The sequence below is a fragment of the Rhipicephalus sanguineus genome, chromosome 1 (genome assembly GCF_013339695.2).
Source record: "Rhipicephalus sanguineus isolate Rsan-2018 chromosome 1, BIME_Rsan_1.4, whole genome shotgun sequence".
Lineage (NCBI taxonomy): Eukaryota > Metazoa > Arthropoda > Arachnida > Ixodida > Ixodidae > Rhipicephalus > Rhipicephalus sanguineus.
The window spans coordinates 124,546,104-124,572,433 of NC_051176.1; the positions used below are offsets into that span (position 1 = coordinate 124,546,104).

General features: G+C 45.0%; 1 protein-coding gene across 1 annotated transcript in view; it reads left to right on the forward strand.

The window, feature by feature from the left end:
* LOC119397347 (neurogenic locus Notch protein) overlaps nt 1-12,779 on the forward strand; it is a 96,603-nt gene extending 83,824 nt beyond the window's left edge. Inside the window, exons 19-20 of the mRNA XM_037664783.2 lie at nt 7,952-8,253; nt 8,511-12,779. Of these exons, the coding sequence (XP_037520711.1) occupies nt 7,952-8,253; nt 8,511-9,818 (1,610 nt within the window). The 3' untranslated portion in view covers nt 9,819-12,779. The remainder of the gene's footprint in view (nt 1-7,951; nt 8,254-8,510) is intronic.
* Nucleotides 12,780-26,330: the final 13,551 nt, after the last annotated feature.

Genomic DNA, 26,330 nt, shown 5'->3' on the forward strand with positions numbered 1-26,330 from the left:
CAGGAAAACAAGCAGGCCGACCATTAACGGCGACGACGGGTCAAGGCCAACCAGAAAGTCGCCTACTACACGTCATGTGCAGAATCACAGGCCAGCAGTACCTGGTGGACACTGGTGCAGAGGTCAGCATCATTCCGGCTCAAAAATCCGACCGAACGACACCCCCGATCTCCTACCTTCAAGCTGTCAACGGTAGCAAGATCCCCGTGTACAAATCACGGTCGCTCACTCTAAACCTCGGCTTGCGCCGCGTGTTTCGTTGGGTTTTTCTCGTCGCTGACGTACGCCGTGCCCTCATTGGCGCTGACTTCTTAAACCACCATGGACTGCTGGTCAACGTGAAACGGCATCGACTGCTAGACACTACTACACTTCTCTCTGTTCATGGTGTCGTTTCCCATGACTCATGCATAATCGCCCCAACTACAACAGTGGCCAATGACCGTTTCTCTGAGCTTCTTCGAGAGTTCCCAAACATCACGCAACCACCTGACTGGACAAAACCCGTGCAACATGATGTCCGCCATCACATCATCACCACTGGTCCACCTGTTTTCGCTCGCCCGCGACGACTTGCTCCTGATAAGCTCAAAGTTGCCAGGGCTGAGTTCGAACACATGATAGAACTTGGAATAATAAGACCATCATCTAGCAGCTGGGCGTCTCCACTCCACCTCGTTCCCAAAAAGTCAGGTGACTGGAGACCTTGTGGAGACTACCGTTCCCTGAACGCAAAAACCGTTCCGGACCGGTATCCCCTACCTAACATTCAGGATTTCACATCAGCTCTACATGGAACAACAGTATTCTCCAAAATTGACTTAGTCCGAGCCTTTCACCAAATTCCAGTAGCAGAAGAAGATATTCCTAAGACAGCGATTACCACCCCATTTGGCCTCTTCGAATTTTTGAGAATGCCATTCGGCCTTCGAAATGCTGCACAGACATCGCAGCGGTTCATCGACACGGTTATACGCGGCTTGCCGTTCGTGTTCGCCTACGTCGACGACCTACTGGTGGCAAGCACATCCCACGAGGAACACGTGCAACATCTCCGTCAACTTTTCGAGCGCCTGTCAGCAAACGGAATCGTTGTGAACACTGCCAAAAGTGAGTTCGGGGTTTCATCTCTTAATTTTCTGGGCCATCGCTTGGACAGCACTGGAATTAGCCCTCTTCCTGACAAAGTGCAATCTATCGTCGAGTTCCCCAAGCCTACATCAATAACCAAACTTCGCCAGTTTCTAGGGCTCGTAAACTTCTACCGCCGATTTATTAGAGACTGTGCTACGTTGTTGGAACCCCTCAACCATTTGCTTTGTGGCAAACACTCGGAAACTGCACTGCCATGGAACACCGCGGCGGACGAAGCTTTCAACTCCATCAAGCACGCTTTGGCTGAAGCCACACTGCTGTCGCACCCCAACCCGAGTTACCCCTTGGCACTCATGACTGATGCATCCTGTTCTGCGGTTGGGGCCGTACTCCAGCAAAAGGTGAACGATGAGTGGCAGCCCCTTGCATTTTTCTCCAAGCGCTTGACCTCTGCCCAAACAAACTACAGTGTTTTCGGCCGTGAGTTGCTCGCCATTTTTCTCGCCGTGCGGCATTTTCGACACCTACTTGAAGGCCGCTCTTTTACAATTTTCACTGACCACAAACCTCTCACCTATTCAATCGGCCGCTCTGACTCCCTGTACACACCACGCGAGGTGCGCCAGCTGGCCTTCATCTCGGAGTTCTCAACCGACATACGCCACATCAGCGGTGTTGACAACGCTGCAGCGGACGCCCTCAGTCGCGTGGATGCCATCACGCGTAGTCGCTCCAAAAGCTCTACCTCAACATCATTTCCCTTCAACCTCCAAGATCTGGCTGCAGCCCAATCAAACGACACCGAGCTTCAACACCTACGCGAAGCGTCCACATCACTTCAACTCGAAGCAGTGACATTTGAAGATGTGCCAATAATTTGCGACACCACCACAGGCACACCCAGACCATTCCTAACCAGCCCTTTCCGGAAGAAAATATTCAATGCCTATCACGGTCTTTCTCACTCCGGAATTCGTGCTTCCCAAAAGCTAATTTCGTCACGCTTTGTCTGGCCGGGCATGAACGCCAACATCAGGGATTGGGTCCGTGAGTGTGCACCTTGTCAGCGCGCCAAAGTTCAACGGTACCCCGTTCCCCCGTCAAAGCCTTTCTTGCAACCCGATGAACGTTTCGCCGTCGTGCATATTGACATCGTTGGCCCGCTACCTTCATGTCAAGGCTATCGCTACTTTCTCACCTGTGTCGATCGCTTCACCCGCTGGCCCGAAGCGACGCCTATGCCCGACATGTCTGCCGCTACAGTCGCAGAAGCTTTTGTTTCCAGCTGGATATCCCGTTTTGGCTGTCCGACAACGATTGTGTCTGACCGGGGTCGTCAGTTCGAATCGTCCCTCTTTTCGGAGCTTCTGAAACTTCTTGGTATTTCACGCCTACGAACAGCGTCATACCATCCCCAAACAAACGGCCTCGTCGAGAGATTCCATCGTCATCTCAAGGCAGCACTCACGGCGCACAGTTGCCCCGACAAGTGGGTTGACCGCCTCCCTCTCACGCTTCTTGGAATTCGATCTTCTTTCAAAGAGGACCTCTCCTGTTCCACTTCCGAGCTTGTTTACGGCACTTCGCTTCGCCTGCCTGCCGATTTCTTCGAAGAAAGCGGCAGCGCCACCAAGCTAACGGCCACTGAATACGTCGACCAGCTGCGCGAGGTCTTTCGACACATTCGTCCGCAGCCTACACGCAGCCAGCCACGTGCAGCGTATATCGCTCAGGACCTACAAACAGCGACACATGTGTTTGTGCGGTACGGCCCTGTGCGCTCCCCGCTTCAACCACACTACCTCGGCCCCTTCCGTGTGTTGGAGCGCCGGCCTGCCAACTTCGTCGTCGACATGAACGGGACACGCGACACAATCGCGCTTGAGCGACTCAAGCCAGCGTTCAGCGAGGCACCCGCGCTTAATTACCTCGCCGTGCCTCCCTCCGCTGGACACAACGGCTCCTCCTCTCCATCGTGCCTCTCGTCACCACCACTGCGCCGTGTTCATTGGGATGACGATTGAACTGAAAATCGCTCGTCGCACCAGCTTCCTCTCTAAGGGGGGAGCAATCTGTAGCGACGCGTCCACCGTCGCACACCCCCGCGGTCGTAAAAACTCTGCGGGGCGCCTCGGTTCGGTGCCGGACCGCGAGCTCCCTTTTCTTCTCTCTTTCACTCTCGCCACTTCCGGTGCAGTGTGCGCACTTGCTCTACTTTCCTCGCTCTTGTTGGGCAGAATAAACTAGACGTTGTTACTGAAAAGACGTGTCCGTCTCGTACAACCCGGCTCTACAGTGCCTTTGGTTGCAAAATAGTGGACTACCAGTGAAAGGACCCATATGTGAAACTAGTTGAAAATTAGCATAAGGGATGATGTATAATGAATGCTTATGTCTTTGCTGTTTCCTAGTCTCATGATAATTTTTTTTTCTTTCTCTTGTGGTCCCAAGACTACCTTTGTATTAGTACTATACTGGCACTATACTATCTAGTTTTCGAACTGCATTGACCTTTAGCATTATATATATGACACGCAGCAAAATGAACTGGCAATGTTGGCTTGGCTGGAAACTCCATTAGAGAGGTTATAAAATATGTATTATCATTGTAGGTGAAATTTATTACATAAGAAATGCAAATTGTACGTAGGTGTTGATGGGCAGTGAATGTTGTGAGATCTTGGAAGTCCCAGACATCCACCCATAAAACACAAAACCTCTATAAAACGTCTTTAAAATGTTTAAAACCTCTATAAACCTCTATAAAACATTTTATAGAGGTTTCGTGTTTTGTGGGCAGTAGGCTCTTGATAACTCAAACTCAGCGGGACTCCAGAAATTTATTTCAGTTATCAAAAGTTCTGATAAATATGACTCGGGGCAGCATACCAACTTGTGCTGCAATAAAACGTTCACATATTACATCGTTTTCTCATGACGTCAGAGATGCAGTTTCTTTGTGTGTAAGTACGTAGATATGGTGGCCATGGTGACTGATTTTTATCTGATTATCTTACGGCAAGCCATCGGCGCTTGGTTGACAACAAAGTTGCACTTCAGCAGCTGTGCACGTTCGAGCAACAGCACAAAAAAAAAGAACCTACAGGCAAGAGCACAGCGTCTTGTGGTTGTCTGCATTCGAGCAATGAGAAATCAACGCTTCCTTTTTACGGAGCATATCAGTGTGCTAGTACCCGAAGATGGCGACCACAATTACATCAATGACATATCCACCAACCTGGGGACCTCAAAATTCAGGGCCGCAGCAATGTCATAGACAGCTCTGAGTAACTGCCAGTAAAGTTATTAGATGTCAGTGATCATACTGGTACTCGTTATTATACGGCATGTGCATGTGTGTGTAATTAAGGGACACAATGTGCTATGTCCCGTGACAGCTGGTAGCCCCTTCCCAATCTTAGTACGCTTTTCCCTGTGACCCCAGCGTACTGCGGCTATAGCAACTTAAGAAGTGTTCTGCATGTAATAGACTAATGCCAGACTGCCTCGTTTTTTTTTCCGTCAGCAATTGACATGTGATTGTTAGTGGATATTTTGGATATTTCGGATATATGTCGTTTTGGATATTTTGGCTGCTTTGTAGGTAATTAGCCTTATTTTGAGACTGTTAGTGATATAAAAACATTGCTAAGGTGTTTATTTGCCGGCACTCAGCGACAATACGTAATGGCGACAGTCACGGCCAAACACGGACTCTCAGCGTGAGCTGTGTCCTTTCAGGAGAAGCCAAAGAGGACGACCCACTAGAAGGTGCTGGAGAGTGCAACCCATTACTAAGTTCCATAAATGTTCAGCTAGAAGTGACTACAGCAGTAGATGTCTTTCGGCACGGACAAGCAAAAAGTATGAATCAGAGCAGTTTGAATTAAAGGGGCTTGAAAAGATATTGAAAACATTGCTAATCAAAAATTTTAAGTTTGTTTGAATTAACAGAAAGTTTGAATGATCAGCATTTGAATTATCGCGAGTCTACTGCATATGGTAACTGTGTTGTATCAATGTCTCTTTTGAAGAGACAGATCAGCTTATAACCCACTATTCTCAGTGACAACCTAAGCTGTGTAATTGACTTTCTTCTAAACTTCGTTTTATTACAAACCTGCTACCAGTGATTTTTCTCATACTCTAATATATATAAAATGGTTTATCATTTGTAAACAAGGAAAAAAAAAGGCTGCGATTTTTTGCCTCCCATCGTGGGAGCATGGCTCAGAGCATATGGCGAGAGCGGAGGGGATTAAAGATGAAAGTGCAGGAACAGAAGAGGCAGAGGTGCCACGTCTCGTTGGCGCAGGTTCTGCACGAATATGGATAAAATATATAATAAACACAACAAGCTTTATCAGCCATATATTAACCATACATCTCACAATAAGTGCACTTGCTGAAACTTTATCTAAATTCTGGGATTATATGGTAGCTTTAAACTGCAGTGTGCATACACATTCCACATGCAGATGCAGAGGATGCTTGGCATCTCCTGTGGCTGTGTGCAGGGACAAAGGCCATATGAGAGCATGCTTAGAGGTGCCAGGTTAGAGAATGACAAGCTTGCAGACTACACAGAGCTAATGATGACCACATATGCAGCTTCTTTAAGAAGGCCTGGATACATTCATTTAGGTATAATACACGTGCTGACAGTGAGGGGAAAGCCTTTTGCTGGAAGCTTAGTAGTAATGCAGGTGCACCTGTGCAGCACTCTAATGTTAATTGGATCCTTGAATCATTGCTCACACTGAAATGAGCATGAGGAAAGACTCGTCCAGTCACATTTAGACTGCCATGATTTCGAGATGAATCTGTTCGCCAAGGGGTATAAGAAAGGCATGTGACATTTTGAAACTTCGTTGCGCTGATGAAATAATTTTAGGTGAAACACTTTACCTGGGACCAAGTTACAACAAACATAATCACAAAATTATCGCCACATCGAAAAATAACTTTTGGGAATTAAAAACTGAAGATTTTTAGGAAAACTGTGCCATGTGATCATGAGCAAGCAAACTCAAAAATCATTGGTACTTGTTGTGGCTCTCAGTATATTTTAGTAGTGTAAACAAAATTTGCAGACCGTTTCAATCTATGTGTAATAGTCAATATCCCATGACTTATTATCTCATGAAAGTTCACAATATCTTTTAATGACGCTCGAGAATATTTGCATTGCATCAAACATTGATTCACTACATCCCTGTTGACATCAATGGAGATTGTGATGGAGTGAAAGATATCATAACTTAACTCAGTAGGTGATCTGATAGTGGTAGACTGTGTATATGGCAGTTGTATTACGTGATAAACTGCCAAAAGCAACAGTGATTATTTCTAAATTGTTACTGCATTATGTAGTGCAAGAAATGCCCATATACCTTTTTCATCCATTTCCTGCTCCTTTCACATAATCCTTGTAGTCATGATTTTGACATAAATAATACTGCACTGTAATAATAATAATAATAATAATAATAATAGTAGTAGTAGTAGTAGTAGTAGTAGTAGTAGTAGTAGTAGTAGTAGTAGTAGTAGTAGTAGTAGTAGTAGTAGTAGTAGTACAGTAAAAGCCCGTTAATTCGACTCGTTAATTCGGACATGTCATCTGGTCCCTGTAAATATATGCATCACTCTATGAGACCGGGCGCTCGTTATTTCAGACAGATTTGACCGCAAATCGGATAATTCGGCTACTTTTGGGCCGCTGGCGAGGCTCGAAAACGAAAAAAGAACCATTCAGAACAAAAGTGAAGCTCAAACGCTGCATTGCCATGGACATCAATTATCGGCTTGGCTTGACTTGAGACTGGTTGAAAGTCTTTTCTTCGCGTGCGATAGCGTGTGCGCGTGTGGGTATGGCGCGGTGTCATTTTTGTTGCTTTGTTCCCGTTGGTCTGCTGCATCGTTGAACGCCATTTTATCGAGGAACGATTCAGTACGGCTCCTTTAGCTTGATCGTTGCTGGTGCTTTTGTGCTGACTTCTCGTGTAAACGCACTCTCCGCCGATGGCAACGCCGGCAAAGCAGCCCAAGTACGAGGCCAAGGACTTCACCACCAAAGTAGAAATTTTGCGTGCCCTGAAAAATGGGCTCTCCCGACAAGAAGTAGCTCCTGTGAAATGACGTCTGCAAACAATACGACGTGAGTCTCCTGAGTGCAGTTAGCATTCTTCGCGTATGTGTGGCAGAGCACGCCTGTGCACGCCATTGCCAACTGTTTCAGGCACAGTGGCTTTGTTGTACCTGACTCCAGCGATGCCGCAGTGGCCGAAGTGTCGCCGAACGACGGTGCCGACGTCGGGCAGGATTTCGGAAGTGTTATGCCTGATGCAGTGACACTCGACGATTATATCGGCATTGATGGCGTTGCCACTGCCGGCTCTCTGACTGATGAGCAAATCGTCAAGGAAGTGATGCATGGTGACGAATCTAAGAATGAAGAGCCCGAAGAGGAGCAGCCACACTATGAGCCACACAGGCCCCCTCGTACTGTGAAGGAAGCCGCGGAGGCCCTCGTCGTCCTCAAAGAATTTTGTTTTGGCAGACAGCAGACCGCAGACAGCATGCAAGCTGCTGAGCACCTTGAAGGGCTCAGAAAAATTGTGTCCGCGCGAATTTATGCTCGAAAACAGAGACGCATCCGCGATTACCTTGTAAAGTAAAGGTATGTTGAAAAAACTCTTGCATTTATTGTGTTTATTTCGACCATTCGATAATTCGGACATTTTTTTCCGGTTCCTAGAAATCCGAATTAACAAGCTTTTACTGTATGACATGTGTGCACATTCTGTGATTTAGAGCACAGTTTAAAATGAGTTGACGCAAATTATACCTCCTGCAGGTGGCCTGACACCTTTGATGCTTGCATCGTTTCGTGGTGGTGGTGTGGATACTGGGGAGGAGCCAGGAGAAGAGGATACTGGATCTGCCAGCATGATTCAAGACCTGCTAATGCAAGGTGCCCAGCTTGGCAGCACCACTGAGAAGACGGGCGAGACATCATTGCACCTTGCTGCTCGCTACGCCCGGGCTGATGCTGCCAAACGACTTCTTGATGCTGGAGCAGATGCCAATGCACAGGACAGCTCTGGCAGGACACCACTTCATGCAGCTATTGCAGCTGATGCTGTAGGAGTGTTTCAGGTAGTCATTTTTTGACATTACACAGGCAGTCATGTTCTTTTACCCTGATTTTTAATGAGGGGTACATTGCTCAAAATGTTATTGCAGATGTGAATTATGCTGTCATATTATGTTCTGTGTGAACAAGATGTAGTGGTTGTCATCCTTATGCTTGACAACAGGCAATAGTTACACTGAGGCAGACTCAAAAGTGGTAGCTGGCATAAGGTTGGTGAAGCCTGTCCTATATGTTCGTGTTTTCTTTTTCTCTCTCCCAGCAGATCCTTCTGCGAAATCGTGCCACAAATCTAAATGCCAAGATGAACAATGGGATGACTCCACTCATTCTTTCCATTCGCCTTGCTATGGAGGGTATGGCAGAAGACCTAATCAATGCAGAAGCAGATGTAAATGCAGCAGACTCCGACTCACGTACACCACTTCACTGGGCAGCTGCTGTCAACGATGTTGCTTCAGTGCGTATGCTTTTGGCTCATGGCGCCAACCGTGATGCTCAAGATGTGCATGAAGAGACCCCTCTGTTCCTTGCGGCACGTGAAGGAAGCTTGCAAGCTGTGCAGGCGTTGCTCGACCATGCAGCAAATCGAGACATCACCAACCATATGGACAGGAGGCCACGTGACGTTGCTCGTGATCGCATGCACCTTGATATTGTCGATCTGTTAGACAAGTATGTACCAAGCCCTCATATTTCAGGGCTGTCCAGCCCACCAATGCTGCTGTCAAGCCCGACAGTCATTGGGTCCACTAAATCTGCCAAGGGCAAGCGACGGCAGCCACAGGCCAAGAATGGTGCTAGCAGTGCCCTGCAGCAGCTTGACATGTCAGCAACATCACCAAAAACTGACACTGCAGCAGTCACTGTTCCGAAGAGGAGGACACCATCTATTAAGAAATGTAGGGATCCACCACCGATGCCAGACGTTGCACACTCGCTTGACTCACCTCATGAGTCACCAGGAGGACCCCTGTTTATGCCGCAAGAGGCTGTGGCAACTTTCACCAAGCAACCACCGTGCTATGAGGATTGTGTGGGGCCTGTCTATGCTGGAGTGTATGATCTGCAAGCCTATGCTAACACAGGTCCTGCTGCCATGTCACAGCAACAGCAGCAGCATCAACGCCAGACCTCTGTGCCCTCCAGTATGAGCAGCTATGGCATGGCCTCTTCACCTGCCAAGCAGAGACCCTCACTTCCAACATCACCTACTCATATGGCTGCCATGCGAGCTGCACACCAGCACAAGTTGCAGCAAGGGGGCCCGACATACGACTACCCAGTACAGCAAGCCTACTACCACTACCCTACACCGCCATCTCAGCACAGCCATGGCAGTGGGGCTGAGGTCACACCCCAGCACTACCTTCATCCGGGTGAGACCTACCTGACGCCATCACCAGAGTCACCAGGACAGTGGTCCAGTTCTTCTCCCCATTCAGCACAGTCCGACTGGTCAGAAGGCATTTCCAGTCCCTTGGGACAAGCACTCGGTGGATCGGCTGACTCCAAGCAGCAGACGATGCAGCAGCCAGGACTAACTCACACTGACTCTGTATTTATCTAAGCCAATGTGCAGTGCAGACTGAAAAAAACAATATATATATATTATATATATTGTGGGAGGTGGACTACTCAACTGAGCTTCCCAAGGACACTGTGTGTGTTGTGCTCTTCGGTGAAAGACTGATTCGCTGGACATCTTTGTGATGGACTTCATGCAGACGCTCACAAAGATGCCGTGTACACATGTTTTATTTTTTAATTTGTAGGTTTATAGATTTGCTATGTATAGAAATGCCCATTCGTGTCACACTGTATACATATTGTTGGAGGAATGCTCTTGCTTGGTAACTGATTTGATGAAAGTCAAAAGCACACTTCAGGCAGTGAGTGCCATGGACATGAGGTAGCTCTGTCCCAGTACATTTTAACATAGTCAGCCTCCAACATCGTACACTGAAGTTCTAAGTGTCCCATGACACAGCTGAATTTGAGACGAGAGAGTTATTTTTATACCAGTGGATCATAACATGTTTAAGAGTAAAACTGCTAGGTATGTTTCTGTCTAGCAGCATAAAGCATTATTTATGATAAATCTGTTTTGACGCTTTGCCTAACTGTTTCATCTTTAAAAGGCCTGATTAACTTACCTGTCCATGTTTTCAGTGGGTTTACTTGAGTTTGCCCTATCAGTCATCTACTCTTTATGTCAGCTTCTTGATCTTTCAGTCCCCATCAATGATATTTTGCCACCAGAGTTGACCTTTCTGACATTCTTGCCTGTGTAACGTTTGTCTGTGCTCATTAAACAGCCAATCTTCCCCCTTACATGATTGCTACAACTTTTAACACTTCCGTGCAGCTCTCTTTCTCCAGCCTGTTACTTTAACAATACTCAGATCGTATAGAGATCTTTGTTTGTCATTCCACAGATACGTCACAGCATCCTCATTTCAGTCACATCTCCTTTGCACAGTGAAAAAAAAAAGGGCTTAATCATTAAAATTAGTTTCACCCAAGTAAAGCAATTCTGGTCATATTACTGCCTGTAAGCTTACCCTGTCAACATTTTTAATTTCTTCTCGTACAGAAACCCTGAAACACCCTCCCAGTTCTTCAATTCTGCCAATATTTTACTAGTGCTTTCTGTATTGTATTCTTCATCGACCATCGAACAGAAATGCCTTAAATGAGTTGTGCACTTCAGTGGTGCTAACCAATACTATGAACTTTTCTAAAGGGATTTCCCACGTTGCAGGCAGTGTGCTCTCATTTTACATCTGCACTTGAACTACATCTGAACTACTTAAGATTTTCTCCAGCACTTAGATAGGTTTGGTACTGCCTTTCAATGTTGCACATAAGACTGAGTTATCCGTGCAAAGAATGTTCAAAAGTGCTGCTTCAAAAGTGCTACAATGCCTAAATAGAAAAGGGCTCCGGGGCAAATAGAGGTGGAGTCTCATTGTCACTCTAAAGCTTTCACTCTTAACTTAACAAGGCTGCTAGGAATATTCATCCTCGCTTTCCTGTGCATTTCCATGATAAGCAGGCACACTTCTGACTGCCAAATTCACCGCAATGTCTTTTTTCTTATTTTTATTCAGCAGTGAAGTGTTTGGTACACCTATCTTTATCCTTGACTGTATTAATAGATATCAGTCCACCCACCATTTGCAAAGCAGCAGATAACTGTCCATCAGATGACAGTTCATTTCAACATAGTGTAGGTTCAAACGGCCTGACCTTTCTTTTTCTTAAGCTCTTTACTGAGCTGCCTGTGTACAGTTTTCTTTAATACAAGAACTGTAGTTTTGTTATCTAAGTCTACTGCTGTTATATAATTAAACACAGGAAAATCTAAAAGTCGGAAAAAGAAAGATAAAAGCTCTGCATTTTGCAGTGACAGTCATGGTGTTAAAATGAAACCCATCTTTGACAGATTGCAGATTTCCATTGTAGACTCTATGACATGGAAAAAGTATTATGCATGCTTTGAAATAAACACTGATTTTGCAGACATTAATTTTAATTTGCTACAGCGAACACACGCTAAGTTGCTCACAGTTACTCAAGATTGTAAGAATGTGCTGTGTTGACAAAAGTTTAACTTAGGTTTTTTCTTTGTATTGTTATCACTTGTAAATAAGATTGTGATAGTAACTGATCACAGCATTTCAGCTGCTCTTTGCGACTAACAATCAGCAGTGAATCAGTATTCAAACTTTTTAACAGCTTACCATGGTCAGCACACACACAAGTGTAGCAGACACGTAAATGTACTGAGAATTGTTTAAAAAAATTGTTTCTTACAGCCTTTTAAGTATCTTCTGTAAGTGTTGAATCTTGCTCAATCCTGGAGAACTGCCAGTATACTACAGTTTTGTCAGATTAAGTACTCCAATTTTGTTTTATCATTGCCACATATTTATTTCACAAGATGGGGCCAAAACACTTGTGCACTATTGTAGCTACAATCCTCACTACTAACTGGCAACGCTGATCGCCCTGTAGGCTGTTGAAAGGCTACATTGATCTAGCATGCAGCAGGATACTCAGCAAATATTGTCCTATGTGTAATTGTAAATAGGTTTTTTTTTCTTGCTGTGCCTCTGCCTTATTGTATGCATTTGGCTCATCGTAAAGCTCATTCTGACATAGAGAGCTTGTTACCACTCACTGAAAATGCTGAAAGTGTTTTTCCACTGTGTGAAAAGCAGGCTGGCTATGAGGAACATCGAATGCACTGTACAATATGTGATGTGGGACTATGCAAATATATATATATATATATATATTATATATATAAGATGTATACATATGTACAAAGTCCAAGAGTGCAAGAGCATACAGAACAAGGTGGAAAGTTAGCAGTGCATGTACATGCAATCCTGCCAAATAATGCGTATGCACAATTCCCTTCATTGACAATGCCAGAAGAAAAATTGTGTTCATAGAGATGCCTGCTTGGTCATTTTCATACTGTTCAACAGAAACATGCACAATAAAGACAGTTTTTTGAATATACCGTGTCATTGCCGCTGAGCTTTCTAACTGAGCTGATCTGCATTTGCCACCAGCCGTTGCTATTATAACACAGGTGCAAAATTTTGTAGCCATCAACTACCTGTGAAGACACCCCAGCTCAACATGAAACATTCCCTTTGATCAGGAGTTTTGAACATATTATCATAAAGTACACTGAAGACCTTACATATTTTTTGTAGTGACTAATTTGATAAGTTAGTTTGCCTTGGCGAAGTAAAATAAAACTGAACTCTGCAAATAGAATTGGAACAGATGAGGAAGGAAGCATTCAATCCAGTGCTATAAGCCATTGGTATCAAGATTAAATTTACTCAACTTGATGAAGAACAATTTGTGGTCACTGAATCAAAATTCTTAATAAAATTCAAGTATATAGAATCTGTCATTAGTCCATTATGGACTTTACTGAATAAATCATTAGTAAATGCCAGAAGCTGAGTGTCAAATGAAAAACAAAAAATCCTAAAGTCAAGCTGGTAGATGGTGAAAAACGAGTTGATTTTAAAAAAAAATGTCAGCAAATTACACAATTCATGAACTTGCAGGGTGTGGTGGCAGTTAACTTACGGGCCTATAATTAAATGGAATGTCAGTGGGATCTGAAAATGTGTGATAGTATAGACCCTTTCACTGAAAATCCCTAGGTAACTCTGGTGACGACACACGCACAAGCCCTGCCAATCCCGAGTATACTCGTTTTGCCTCTTTCAATCACTCCCTTCCACTCACGAGACAAATCTTGCAAAAAAAAGTAATGCGGGCGTGTCCTGCCGTCTATGGAGAGAACATGTAAACAAATATACCTTGTAGCGAAATTTTCGACAACAGATGGGGCGCATGCTTCCACATAAAACCAAGGAGGGGCTGCGCAAATGGTGGATCAAGACGCGGCAGTAGCTGCTGTGCTGGACACGTCAGGTGTTGAGGAAACAAGACGTGGTGGAAGGACGAGACACGCATGGTGCTGGAGGTGTGTGCTTCCTGACTGCGTATGTATTTATTGTTATTTATTTTCATTAGGCTAAGACACCAATAATGAGTACATCCGGTACAAAGGGTAATTAGCCATACAGATCATCATCATCAGCGTTGGTTCGCGTCTCTTTGCCAGTGCCTCAGCAGCACAGCCACGGCGAGTCAGTGTGCCACTTGCGCGCGCTATTTGACAGACGAAATTCAGGAGCTCTTGATGAATTCAGACTATGAATAAAATGGATAATTAGTGGCTCAGCCAGTCCTAATTATTGGCAATTATATTATTTTGTTAATTAGTCCATTGCTTGTAATTTTCTTGTAATCGTTAATTTGTGAGTGATACTTTTTATTTGATGAGATAATCCCCAATAAAAATGTTTACATGACCTGAAGAGCATCCTACTGCATTGACAACAAAATATCAACATAACATGAATAAAAGAGAGAAAAAAAAAAGGAAGGGAGTGCGGAACAGTGCCAAAAAAAACCCGGCAGTGAAAGGGTTATTGAATAAGTCAGTGTTGTTGAGAAACTTGGAATTGATATTATCCATGCCAGAGAAGGAATATATTTTTAGCTTTGTTTTCAGCTTAGCCATACCCACTGCATCAAAAGAAACAGGGTTCATAGGAATGTAATCTGCTGCTGAGATGTAAGGGCAAGCAGTGGTTGTTGGTGAAAGTAATGACACGAATACATCAACACTTGGCTGCCATAGCCGCAGGCCTTCAAACACTATTTTAACTGCACTGTTAAGTCAAGGACAACTTGTCGCTAAATATATTCCGTTAATTTTCGTATTATCTCGGAAAAATTGATGGCAGAGCAAACTGATTAACTTCGCTCTTAGCTAGTGCCATAGCCTGCTTGTACTTGTTGCCAATGCTCTGCATCATTGGATATCTTACTAAGTAAAGCCTCTCATTTTTGTTTAGGGAACATCTGTAAAAATGGGATGCATCAGTTCATGAAAAAACTTTGAATAAGCACAAATTTTCATCAACAGTTCTTGAGTAAAGAATTAGAAAAGAGGTCAGTGATGAACAATTCTAACTCTATTATAGGAGTCAATGTCAGCATTGTTATAGTTGCAAATTTGTTTCGATGACGTAACGAAATGAAAAGAAATGCGTTGGTCAAACTGCGTTATACAATGATCACTTATGCCTGACAAGAAAGTTATTGTAGGAACAAAGTGTGGGGCTGTAGTGAGGATTAAGTCCAGAATATTGGCAAGTCGTTTTTATTCACTGTGTTGGAAGATGAGCACTCAGAGAGGTGCCGATTATTGAGGAAAAATCAGTACAGCAATAAAGAGTGTGGTAGTTGAAGTCACAAAGGATGAACAATGGATATGAGGGAGACCTTATGGTTAGGTTAGTGAAAGTCCGAACAAAAGGTGCTGGATGAAGTGAGTGAGAAGTAACATGTGCAAATAAGGAAATCTGTGTCCGGCATGTATACGTGTGTTTGCTAATTTAAAGGGTGAGAATGTGCTTTGCTGCAACAGATACGATCATCACAGGCAACTATTAATACACCGCCACCAGTGCAGAGGTCACTCCACTATTGTATAGGAAGAACTTGTAGATGATTTTATGCTTCAATATTTTGTGATCGGCAATTTCACTTCAACGCCATGTCTTTGCGAGTACAACAATACCAATCAAACAAATGTCAATAATTGCAGAAAGTTGGTCATGCTTATTATGCACAGTGTGTGTCTTAGAATAGAGGATGGACATGAATATGTTTTTTATAGCATGGAATAGCTGTAACTGTGTCGTACGTGAACTATTAGGACTGGCAGCATGCAAGTTAGCATTGGTAGTTGACAGACTACCAGGAGTTAATTTATGGACTTGGCAGGCAATATGACAGTATACACAGAACTTCCTGTTAATGTAGATTTTATTGAAGTGGGGCTTCAATCGCTGGCTGCTAGCTTTTCCAAATTCAAGCCTCATCTTGAGCAACTCATGTGGTGTCCTAAAAAAAATTCACCGACGATTACGATACTTACTAATGTAAATTCTGAGTGCAGCTTCGTGTTGGGGCTCGTGGTATCGACAGACTCTGCGTTTGCTCTCTTTTCGTCCTCGTTTCTTCCCTTTCTTTGTCTCTCTCTCTTTTTCTATGGTTTTCTCTGTCTCTCAATATTTTTATGCCTTTATTGCCTTTATTTCTCTCTATTTTTCTCTTCCTTCCTTTCTATTGCTTTCTCTGTTTCTTTCTCTCTATTTTCTATTTCTTTCTTTCTCTGTCTCATTTTCACGTGTTTGTTTTCGTTTGGCACTTGCACCTGCTGTACATGGTAGTGGGGCTTGCCCAATTCCTGTGGCACATACCCGTCCGCTCGGTTACCCTACCGACGTCGACGCCCCTCAACGCAGGAACGGGCGCCTAAAAGCTGCGCTCTAAAAAATGATCAACCGTTACAGCTGAGTCATGGAATCAGAATGTTGAGAAATTATACTTTCCCTTAGTTTGAATGAGGCAAAGTTAACAATACAGTGTTGCATTCTTTTTTTTTCTTTTTTTGCACTGTAGTGACCTAATATATGAGCATGGGAGATATTTTTATCAGAGAAACAAAGTTCCAAAGTTCTAGAAAGGATGTCATGTAGATGTTGTTAAGACTGTGCCCACATTACTAGTGCTACGCAGCAGCCCTAACAGTCAGAGCTGTGACCCCCTATCCCGCGGTTCGCGTTGAGTTGCGACCGCGGCGGGTTTCAGGCCAGTGGGGACAGAGACAAGTCTTTCAACTGAAGTGTTTATTCACCTCAGATGCCAATTGCAACAATAAGTAGCAAGCACATCAAGTTAACACCTCAGAGGCGGAGTGTTCCGCACTACCGGGGGAAACAATAACAAAATAGCAAGCACACGTCGAGGAAATGATAAAGGCTCATCTCACCTCGCGTGGCTGCTTTTGCACTCCGGTCCGGGGCGGTGGTTCGCACTCCATGGCCGGAGCGCTGCAGGGGTTTATGGCAGCGGTGGTGCTCACGGCTTGGGTCCGATGTGGTCAGTCACATCTCCCAAAACCGAAGACAGAGGCCCCAAAGAAAGCGGCGCGCGTTCCCGGGGTCTGGAGAGGAGTCTCTCCAGAAAAGGGCAAGGAGGGAAAACTGGGCATCTCGACTTCGGCCAGGGAGCAGAGCACGAAAGGCAGCGGGAGCGGCACAGTGCCCTCTCCTACGCAACCCCCTTCGCCACTGCGCGTACAAATGTAGCGCGAAGCCGAGGTGCCGCCGCGTTGAAGACAATGGGTTGCGTGTGCAACCCCACAGGCTGCATTGATAATTCTTGGGAGACTTGCGAAATTTTGGGGCGTGTCAAAAGGTACGCTGGGGAACTCAATGGTAGTAAGGTGGGTAGCCAAATAAAATGCTTTTTGCTCCTGTTACTCTTGGTTAGTTCTCACATAAGTGAGCAAATTGATCATCTCAGCATGGTGAGCATCCGATTTGGCTGACAGGACAGCAATTACAGCGAATATAGGCATAGCAGGGTTGGGGGGGGTCCTACCTATTGAAATTTTAGTTTGTATATATATACATGCACATGTGCACACACACAAAAATATAGGGGGCTCAGACCCCCTGCCAAAATCAAAATCCTGGCTACACCCCTGGCAACAACGATGCAGATATTTTGGCTGGCACCCTCCTTAGAACTGGGCTTTAATTCTACATGCTGACTGAAGTTATGAGACTGATCAATTCTTCCCTTCATTTATATTTTTTCTTCCGAGTTTTCTTGAACGAGTCGAAACACAACTTCTGCTTCTGTCCAATATGTCCTCTCTGTAGCAATCCACCGTTTGTGCATGATGCATCAGCTGGCATAGCCAGCTTTGGCTAAAATGGTTGCACACTGTTTTCTCCAATCCCCAATAAACATGGACTACGAAAACAACGCAAATCCCCTTCAGCGGCGGGATGTACAATTGTACACATCAACTACGGAGGTGCGTCGCACACCGCGTGTTCCTTCAAATAGCTTGAAACACAGTGCGCACATTTGTACAGGCTTCCTAAGTGGACAACTAGTGCTCATTTAACTTCATCGTGCTGTGTATTGCTGCAGAGGATCACGTTGCTGGAGATGTTCTCATGTTCAACGATCGTTCGACGTGCCGTGTTCCAGGACCAATGTCAAGATAATAATAATAATATTTGTTGGGGTTTAACGTCCCAAAACCATGATATGATTATGAAAGAAGCCATAGTGGAGGGCTCCGGAAATTTCAACCACCTGAGGTTCTTTAACGTGTACCTAAATCTAAATACACAGGCCTCAAGCATTTTTGCCTCCATCGAAAATGCAGCCGCCACGGCTGGGATTTGATTCTGCAACCTTCGGCTCAGCAGTCGAGCACTATAACCACTAGACCACCGTAGCGGGTACCAACGTCAAGAGTATTATTATTCTTTGCTCGAAACGTACACAACCAAAAAACAAACTGGGCATGCATTTTGAGCCTAACATTTGATTCTTTTTTCGCAAAAACTGAACCTCACTGATTGCAGAAAAATTAGATAATGAATTACATGCAAATAGCCATTAATTACTGAAAGTTGTGCAAAACAACAAATTGCCTCACTTTCTTTCTTCGGATGTAATATTGAGTTCCTTGGAATAATGTTGCATGAATTTGACACATTTTTAGGCAGTCCATCATAATTTGCACCTGAAAGGGATATCCAGTGGGCTGTTCACTTTACTAACTGGTTGTTTTGAAACAACAAATTTCTACCAAGTTTCATACGAAGCCGTTTAATAAATTTCAGTCACACAAAGTCTGTTCATGACATGAAAACCTTATTTTCAATTTTTTATTAAAAAAAAAAAAAAAACTTTTGGATGCAGTACTTTACGTATCCAGCTTAGGAGAATCTCATAAGACAGAGTGAGCGCGACTAAGCAGAATTGTTATGAGTGAGTAAGAGCAAACTTGGTTTAGTAAAACTTTCGAGAGTCCAAGTGAGCCATAAGCAAAAAAACATGGCTTTTGAGCAAGTCTGAGCACATTCCATTTTTCTTGCTAACTGACACATGGTGCAGAGGAACTTTAAGCAGCCAGTTGCAAAATGTGACTGCATGTGAAGACAAGAGACAGACAGACCAACAAAGACGAGTGCTGACTTCTAAAATTTTATTGTGAACAAGCATATATGACAAAGACAGTACGATAAAAATCGCCCCCTTACAAAACACGAAGCCAGCATGAGCAAGCACTCAAAAAGCAACCAAAGCATGAATAGCCCGCTCAAGATGAACAATATCTTTCTACTGTAAGCCGTATATTTTGAATGTAAAAAACAAAACAAAACAAAAAAGGGGCTTTTTTTTTGTGCTGTGCTGTGGGTAAATGGCTCATGCTCCAACTACAGGCAGACTGATTATATCCCTGGCGGCCACCAAACATTGAGCAAAAATATTTAATATTTTTTATTGTATCCACTAAAAAGGAGGCTTGTTTCATATTTCTCTTTCTTTCAGAACATGAATTTTGAGATCAGTTTCTCAGTCATTAGGGGATTGAGAATTAGATTTTATTGCTATAGCATGTAGCTAAATGCATAATTAACATATAGGAGCAAATTTCACATTTTAATATAATTTTTTTTTCATGGCTGTAACGAATTAGCCCCATATTGACCACAGCATTTTCAAGTGCTGTGCAATTGGTAATATTTCTCATACCAAAAGTATTCCTACCATTGTAAACCTTACGCTTGTTAGTATCTTGCTATGTTCACAAAGTCAGTTCTTTCCCCTATAATTCCCAGAAACAACTGTAAATGATTTATAATGAACATTGTAACTAAATGGCCAATTATGAATATGACTGCATATTTGGAATCGGCACAAGAAACTGAACAAGACTGTGCCAGTTTCATCAAATTCCGTAAGGGAAGCCTTAAAAAGGCCTTAATACCCACTTACCTCTGAACAGACTAAACTATAAGTGTTGCTATATTAAAGAGCACCTCACGAGGCATCATTGCAAGTTTTGGCTAATCACTGGAAGTTATAAGGTGTCATTAGGGGAGTGTTCTACTAAAATAATTTTTTTAATCAGTTCATTATTGGACTTGTCAGAAGAAATTGAACTGGCTGTTACTGTGCCTCCAGGAATCAAGCTTTACTGCCAAAACACAACTCTCTCTTCCTTCGCCTTGGCTGGCATTCACAAGCAACGCGTATTCCCAACTGCTGAAGGCAAGGGAGTGTTTTTATGTTGATGTGACAGGCCCTGCCTTCTTTTTTTCTTCTCTTTCTATCTTGCTTCTTGGTACAGTTACACTGCGCTCCATATTGGATGAAGAAATGAAGCCATGTGCCATGGCCAGCGATAGTCACGACTGGCCCAACAAGTTTGGCTGAAGCATCACACATGCATGGCAGTATTATTTTAGAGCAGCGCAAAAGACGGGACAAAGGACAAGAAGTTCACAGACGAGCGCTTACTCGCAACTGGCAGATTTATTAAAAGAACCAAAGAAAAGAATACATACAGAAGGTGACCCAAATGATGTGTGTTATCGCCGCCACGTGGGGATCATACCAACATGCGCAAGGGCAAGAAAACCAAAAGAACCAAGAAATAGCGATAGGTAAAACTCTCCCGTCATAATACCAGACAGACAGCAGCAAGGTAAGCCAACAAAACCAGAAAAACAAAAACACAAAAGCCAAAAAGCGTCTATCTACCCCGCCTCCAAAAAACTAATTTCGGTTCGCGATAGCGCCACTGAAGGAGAGCTGATGCAACTCTCCCCAGCATTCTTAATGAAGAATGCTTCCATAACCTCACGCGCCGCATCATCCCTGTGCCTAAAAATAACAGTAGTTTTATGAAAAAGAGGCGTGCATTTGCAACCTTTACAGTGGACAGCTAGATGTGACCCATAATTGTTACTTAGAGTATTTTTATGCTCTCTAAGACGGGTGTTTAGGCAGCGTCCCGTCTGTCCAATGTAACAACGCCCACACGTCACTGGGATGCTGTAGACAACACCTGAAGCACACGGCACAAACTGATTTTGATGCTTCGTGCTGCAATCCCCTTTTCGTGAGGTAGAACTTCTTTCAAGTTTATTGTGAACAGCAGCGCAAATCTTTCCAAGTCTGTTAGGGGCGCTAAAAACCACTTGCACGCCGTAGGATGAAAACAAAAAAGAAGGATGAAAACACAGAAGGATGAAAACACAAAAAGAAACGTCGCTGTCATTCCCTATGTGCACAAGTTCTCCCATTGTCTAAAAAAAGTTGGTGCCCGCTACGGCGTGCAAGTGGTTTTTAGCGCCCCTAACAGACTTGGAAAGATTTGCGCTGCTGTTCACAATAAACTTGAAAGAAGTTCTACCTCACGAAAAGGGGATTGCAGCACGAAGCATCAAAATCAGTTTGTGCCGTGTGCTTCAGGCATAGGCGGAGACTACGGGGGGGCTCGGGGGCTCGAGCCCCCCCCCCGAACTTTCCCAGGGGGGGCGTAGCCCCCACCGGAGCACAGAGAGGTGGATCCTGATATGTAGTTCAGAAGTGTAATCGTGAGGTGCAGAATCGTCTCAGCAAAGCGTCTCAGCAAAGCTGACAAACGTCGGGCTCTCTATAAACTTGGCTGGAGCCGTTTGAACCTCCTAAAACTACTTTCCCATTCAGCACTAACACATGTCCTTCTCTTTCCTTCCTTTCGTTTACCCCCCCCCCCCCTCTCTCTCTCTCTCTCTGTGCAAAAGGGAACTTACAATGAGGCTTGGCTTTCCTGCAGTATGTTTTAAAAGCTTTGAGGCTGATTTCCCACCTTCGCATGGAATGTGGAGAGTGAACACGCTTAGAGCGAGAAAAAGTCTGGGAACAAGAGGTTTTGTGGGAAAATATTCCTGCTGGAAACTTACAGGTGTTTGCAAAGTGTGCGCCGGGGACGTGCGAGGCGATTTGCGAAGTAGTTGGAATTGTTCCGATTCTGTTAAGATTGTGGAAGTTGAAATGGCTCCAGCCACAGTTTGAAGAAAGCCCGACGTTTCGGGACCGCTTCGGTCCCTTCCTCAAAGGGTGACTGAGTTGGTCATGGAAGCATCGCCACGTCTTGTTCTCTCACCACGGCACCGGCTTTCCCTTTCTCTCACGTTTAAGCGAGCGGTTCACGTTTCCAGGTGTGTGCTGAATATGCCAAGACTCGAGCAAGAGCCTTCTTCCCGGATTCATTTCTGTTTCTATAACAGAATCGCCGTCAAAGTCGATTTTATGGTCGTGCTTATCACGGTGCTCTGCAAGAGCGCTGCGCTGCGCTTCCATCTTCCTGACGTCGTTCTTGTGTTGGCGTATTCTCTCCTGGAAACACTTGCACCGTAAATGTGATAATACACCCTGCTCCCTCGCACGTTTTATGCATTAATTGTGGCGCACAGCACCAGAGCAGCATGCCGCCAAAAACATTGGTCACGCTTTCCAAGCTCTTGTTGTTTCTAGATTCCAGTGCACATGAACTAGCTGTGAAATGAGCCTAATTAAAGCGGGAACCCTAAAGAAAAAAAAAACGCATTTCGGCTGCCGGCTTCCCGTCGTCAGAGCAAGGTTCCGTGAAGCAAGGTGGCATCAAGTTTTCCTACTTAGCACTTCACAACGACTGCAGTGCCCGTGCCTCCAGTGATGGGCCTCGTGCACAATAACACGAAAGAGATACAGGAAGTATAACTGTAATGACAAATTGTCGTATTACGATCACATTCATGCCATTCTTACTGTGAACTGAGCTTTAAACAAGCGAGAAAATAACGAAAAACTGAATGACCCTATTGAAAATCGTGGGTTGGTGGATGCTGGAAATCTTGGTGGACATGGTGGAAGCAATAGTGGACAAGGTGGAAAGAATAGTGGATGTGGTGGAAGCTGTGGTGGTCATGATGGCTGATGATGGCGAGAGTGGAAAAAATGGTGGCAGATGGTGGTGGTGGTGGCGAGCTTCTTTTGGTGTTAAGTGGAAAATGCTGGCTGATGGTGGCGAGCAAAACATGTTTTGGTGGATGACTTGGTGAACAAGCTGGAAGACGGTGGCAGGATGGAAGCATGGTGGATGACGGTGGCATGATGGAAGTGAACGTGACATTATGTGAAATCGCTGTCAGTTCTAATGTTTTCCTCTTGAATGTGCAGAAATATATGCAGTTCAAAGAAGCCAACACCGATCATTAAGCTTTCCAGCACTATTTTTTTTTTATTCATGCGGCGCCAATAACCGCCACAAGGTTTCTGGAGCACAGCAGCCGTGAATGTTTACATTTTACGCACGTACTTATCAGGTTTACATCCGCGATCTGCTGCTGCATTTTGATGTTTACAAGTCTAGAAGTGTCGGTGTGAACAGCGACAGCAACTGTGTTACATCGCCGCGCATTTTCCGAGAAGTAAATCAGTCCTTCCAGCGGGGAGACCAGAAAACAGCTTGCGCTTGATACCGCCACGCTTGAAACACAACTCTGGCAATTCTTGCACACTCAGTTACCTCAGCGGCACTTTAAGGTAATAGTGAAATTGCATGCAAAGCTAAAATGCACGAACGTTTACCTTCGGCCTGCGTCGAGATAAGCCCCACCAAGTATGACTACCACTATCATATTCTACCACCATGATTGCCACCAAAGGTTACGCATAGCGTAGCGACCGAGTCCGTCTACGTGTTATCGGCGCTTCTGGTTTCAGTATACACGATTCCGGTGAGTACGAATGACTTTACAGCACACCTGTGGCATCGGCTAACCTAAATGAAGCATTTTTTTCTTGTGTACGGTGTCCGCACAAGGAGCGATGAGCATAGACGCGACGCGGTTCCAGCAAACGCCTCCGGTCACCGACCGCCGCCGGTCGCACTCGCCGGCGCTTCTCTGACACGTATGCGAGAACATCGACTTGTCAATTCGTGCGCCTTACTGAACCAGGCCCGTAACTAGGGGGGGGGGGGGGTTGAGGGGGTTCTGACCCCCCCCGAAATTTTTTTGATGCTTTAACTTTTCGGGTGATACTAAAATATTTACACGCCTTCACAGCGACCACCAGCTGCCAAAGTTACACTGCAACTTTCCTGGCATTGCTTCCCTCTTCTTCCTTTCTTCAAACCTACCCTTTTACCAGAACACCTCAGCGCTCCCTCCCCCGCACGCGCACCTGCCCTATTTGTACAGCTTTGCACTTCGCCCTCGCGTTCCTTCCAGTCTTTTTTTTTTTTTTTCGTCTTTCACCCCGTAGCAGCTCCTTTATTGATTCCAGATGCTTTCCTTGTGCATTGCCGCTGGAGAAGTTATCCGTCTGTGTGGACCGCACGTGTCGGCTTTGGGTTCCTACGAAAAGCGCGTCTCCTTCTGTGAAGGTAAACAGTTCGACAGCAACGGCAACACCAACACGACGTGCGCAAATTTGTCAGGGAACGAAACCCCTAAGCGGAAAAAACTCAGCGGCGCATTCCGAGGACGCAGGCTGCAGGGTAAACTTTTCTCAAACTGTAGTCCTCGCCACCGAAACGAATCATCGAAGATGACATCTACTGAAGACTGGCATATCCGAGCAACTTCGAACAACTTTAACCACACGCAAGGACATCTACCTCTTCTGTACACAGAAGGTATATGCGCCTCCCTACAAAGCGCACAAAGCGAGGATACAGCCGGCACACAATCCGGCACCAGCGGTCAACTTTCACAGGAGAGAAAAAACGCCGCCAAGCTGGGCTGCGCGCGGGAGTACAGAGGCTGACGTCACAGCCTACAAAGTGCATTTTTGGGGGGTCACGGCTATTTAATTAGCGCAGCCCAGAGAGAATTATGCAGGCGCCCAGGGAGCCGTCTGTGAAAAGGTGACTTTTTCACAGGAACGGAGCAACACCTCCTTTCTGGACTGTACCAGGGGAGTGCAAATGTTTCGGCAGTGCATTCTTGGGGGTTCACGTATATTAAGGGGAGTATGCAGTGCCCGTGGAGTCTTCTGTGAAAAGGTCTTTAAGTAGCGTTAACCCAGTTTGCTGCAGCTGGAGTACAATAATGGGCCTGCATGCACACCAGCTGTAGCGGCGTTCAGAAAACACATGCGCCACGCGGGAGCCGGCGCGTTCATCACACTTCTACATTCTAGCCACTGCAAAGTGGATAAGAGAGGAAGAAAACATCGCCCGCCGTTCACGCCAGGCAGTCGAAGCAGTCGCAAACGTCTTTTTGGAGCCACTGGCCACTTCTGTGTGCGTGCACAGGATTGCGGCAGCAAAATGAAAAGACACTCTGCAACAACGAAGCAAAGGAGTCTTGCGTCTTACTTCAAGAAAGTTCGAACCGATGAAGCGGACGGAGAAGAACCGCCTCCTTCGAAGGATAAAACTTCGCCCTCCTCAGCACTGGTGGAAAGCCAAGCGCGTCCGAACTTCTGTAGCGACTCAGGAGAATGCACCGGTTTATATGAATCACCTGAGAACGAACACAAGCAGGACACCCATGCGCCGCCGGGAAATGATGGTGGCCGCAGTGCAACTCCAAGTGACCTTTGTTCTACGTTCAACGCTGGGCAAAGTGACGCCTTTACCACTGGGCAATGCCCAAGGAAGGTGAGTGGCATGGCACCTACACATTCTGGTTCGCCTCCCCTCACACGTCTCTGATCTCTTTACTGTCTCTGCTTACGTACGGAACGACCTAACCTGCTGCCATTCCCGTCGCCGACTTTGCGCTGGCGACGCTAGAGTGGCAGCTTGTAACACATACATACCGTTTTTTGTACCGCGGTTACATTGTGTTACTTCATCAGGAGCCGTTGGTCGCGGTGTCCCCAGCTTTGGTGGTGCTATTGTCCAAACTTATTTCTTGCTTTAACCAGAATTTGAGGTTGACATACCAATTTCTTTATTTGGGTACAAATAATTGAAAAGTACCATCGAATTATTACAAGTAAGCGATGTACTTGTTTTATTCACGAAAATAAGCCAGTATAAATCTTAAAAAATGGCAGCCGTTCTACACGCGAACCCCCCCCGAAAAAAATTCCTGGGTACGGCCCTGTACTGAACCAATATGATGGCATATTTTTCCCGCGCACTGCACTTGTTTTGGCCCAGCAGTTATGAAGTTGTAGCTATTGATACAGCGTCAGATCAGTGCGCTGGCACGGCTGCGCTGTACGCTTCGCAAAAAAAAAAAAAAAAAAAAAAAACATCACAATACTCAATCAATCGTACGCGCGTATTTATCGAATGAGATTAGAGTCGACAGAAAGCCTCTGCACATGTCGCACTTTGGAAAAAGCGAGAAACGGCTATTAAAACTTCCCAGTAACACCCGTTTGACTATACTCGCGCTCCTCGCTCCACTTGACATATTTCTCTGGACTTACGTTGTGAATTCTAAAAGTTAGCGCTGTTGCCATTATCGACGTGCCCTTCGTTACCGGCAGCAGTTTGTTTGCGTTTAATAACTACGCAAATTTTAGTAGGATGTGAAGAGCCCCTCTGTCTCCAGTATGAGACATACAAAGCTGAAGTCAAACGGTGTATTAGTATGTT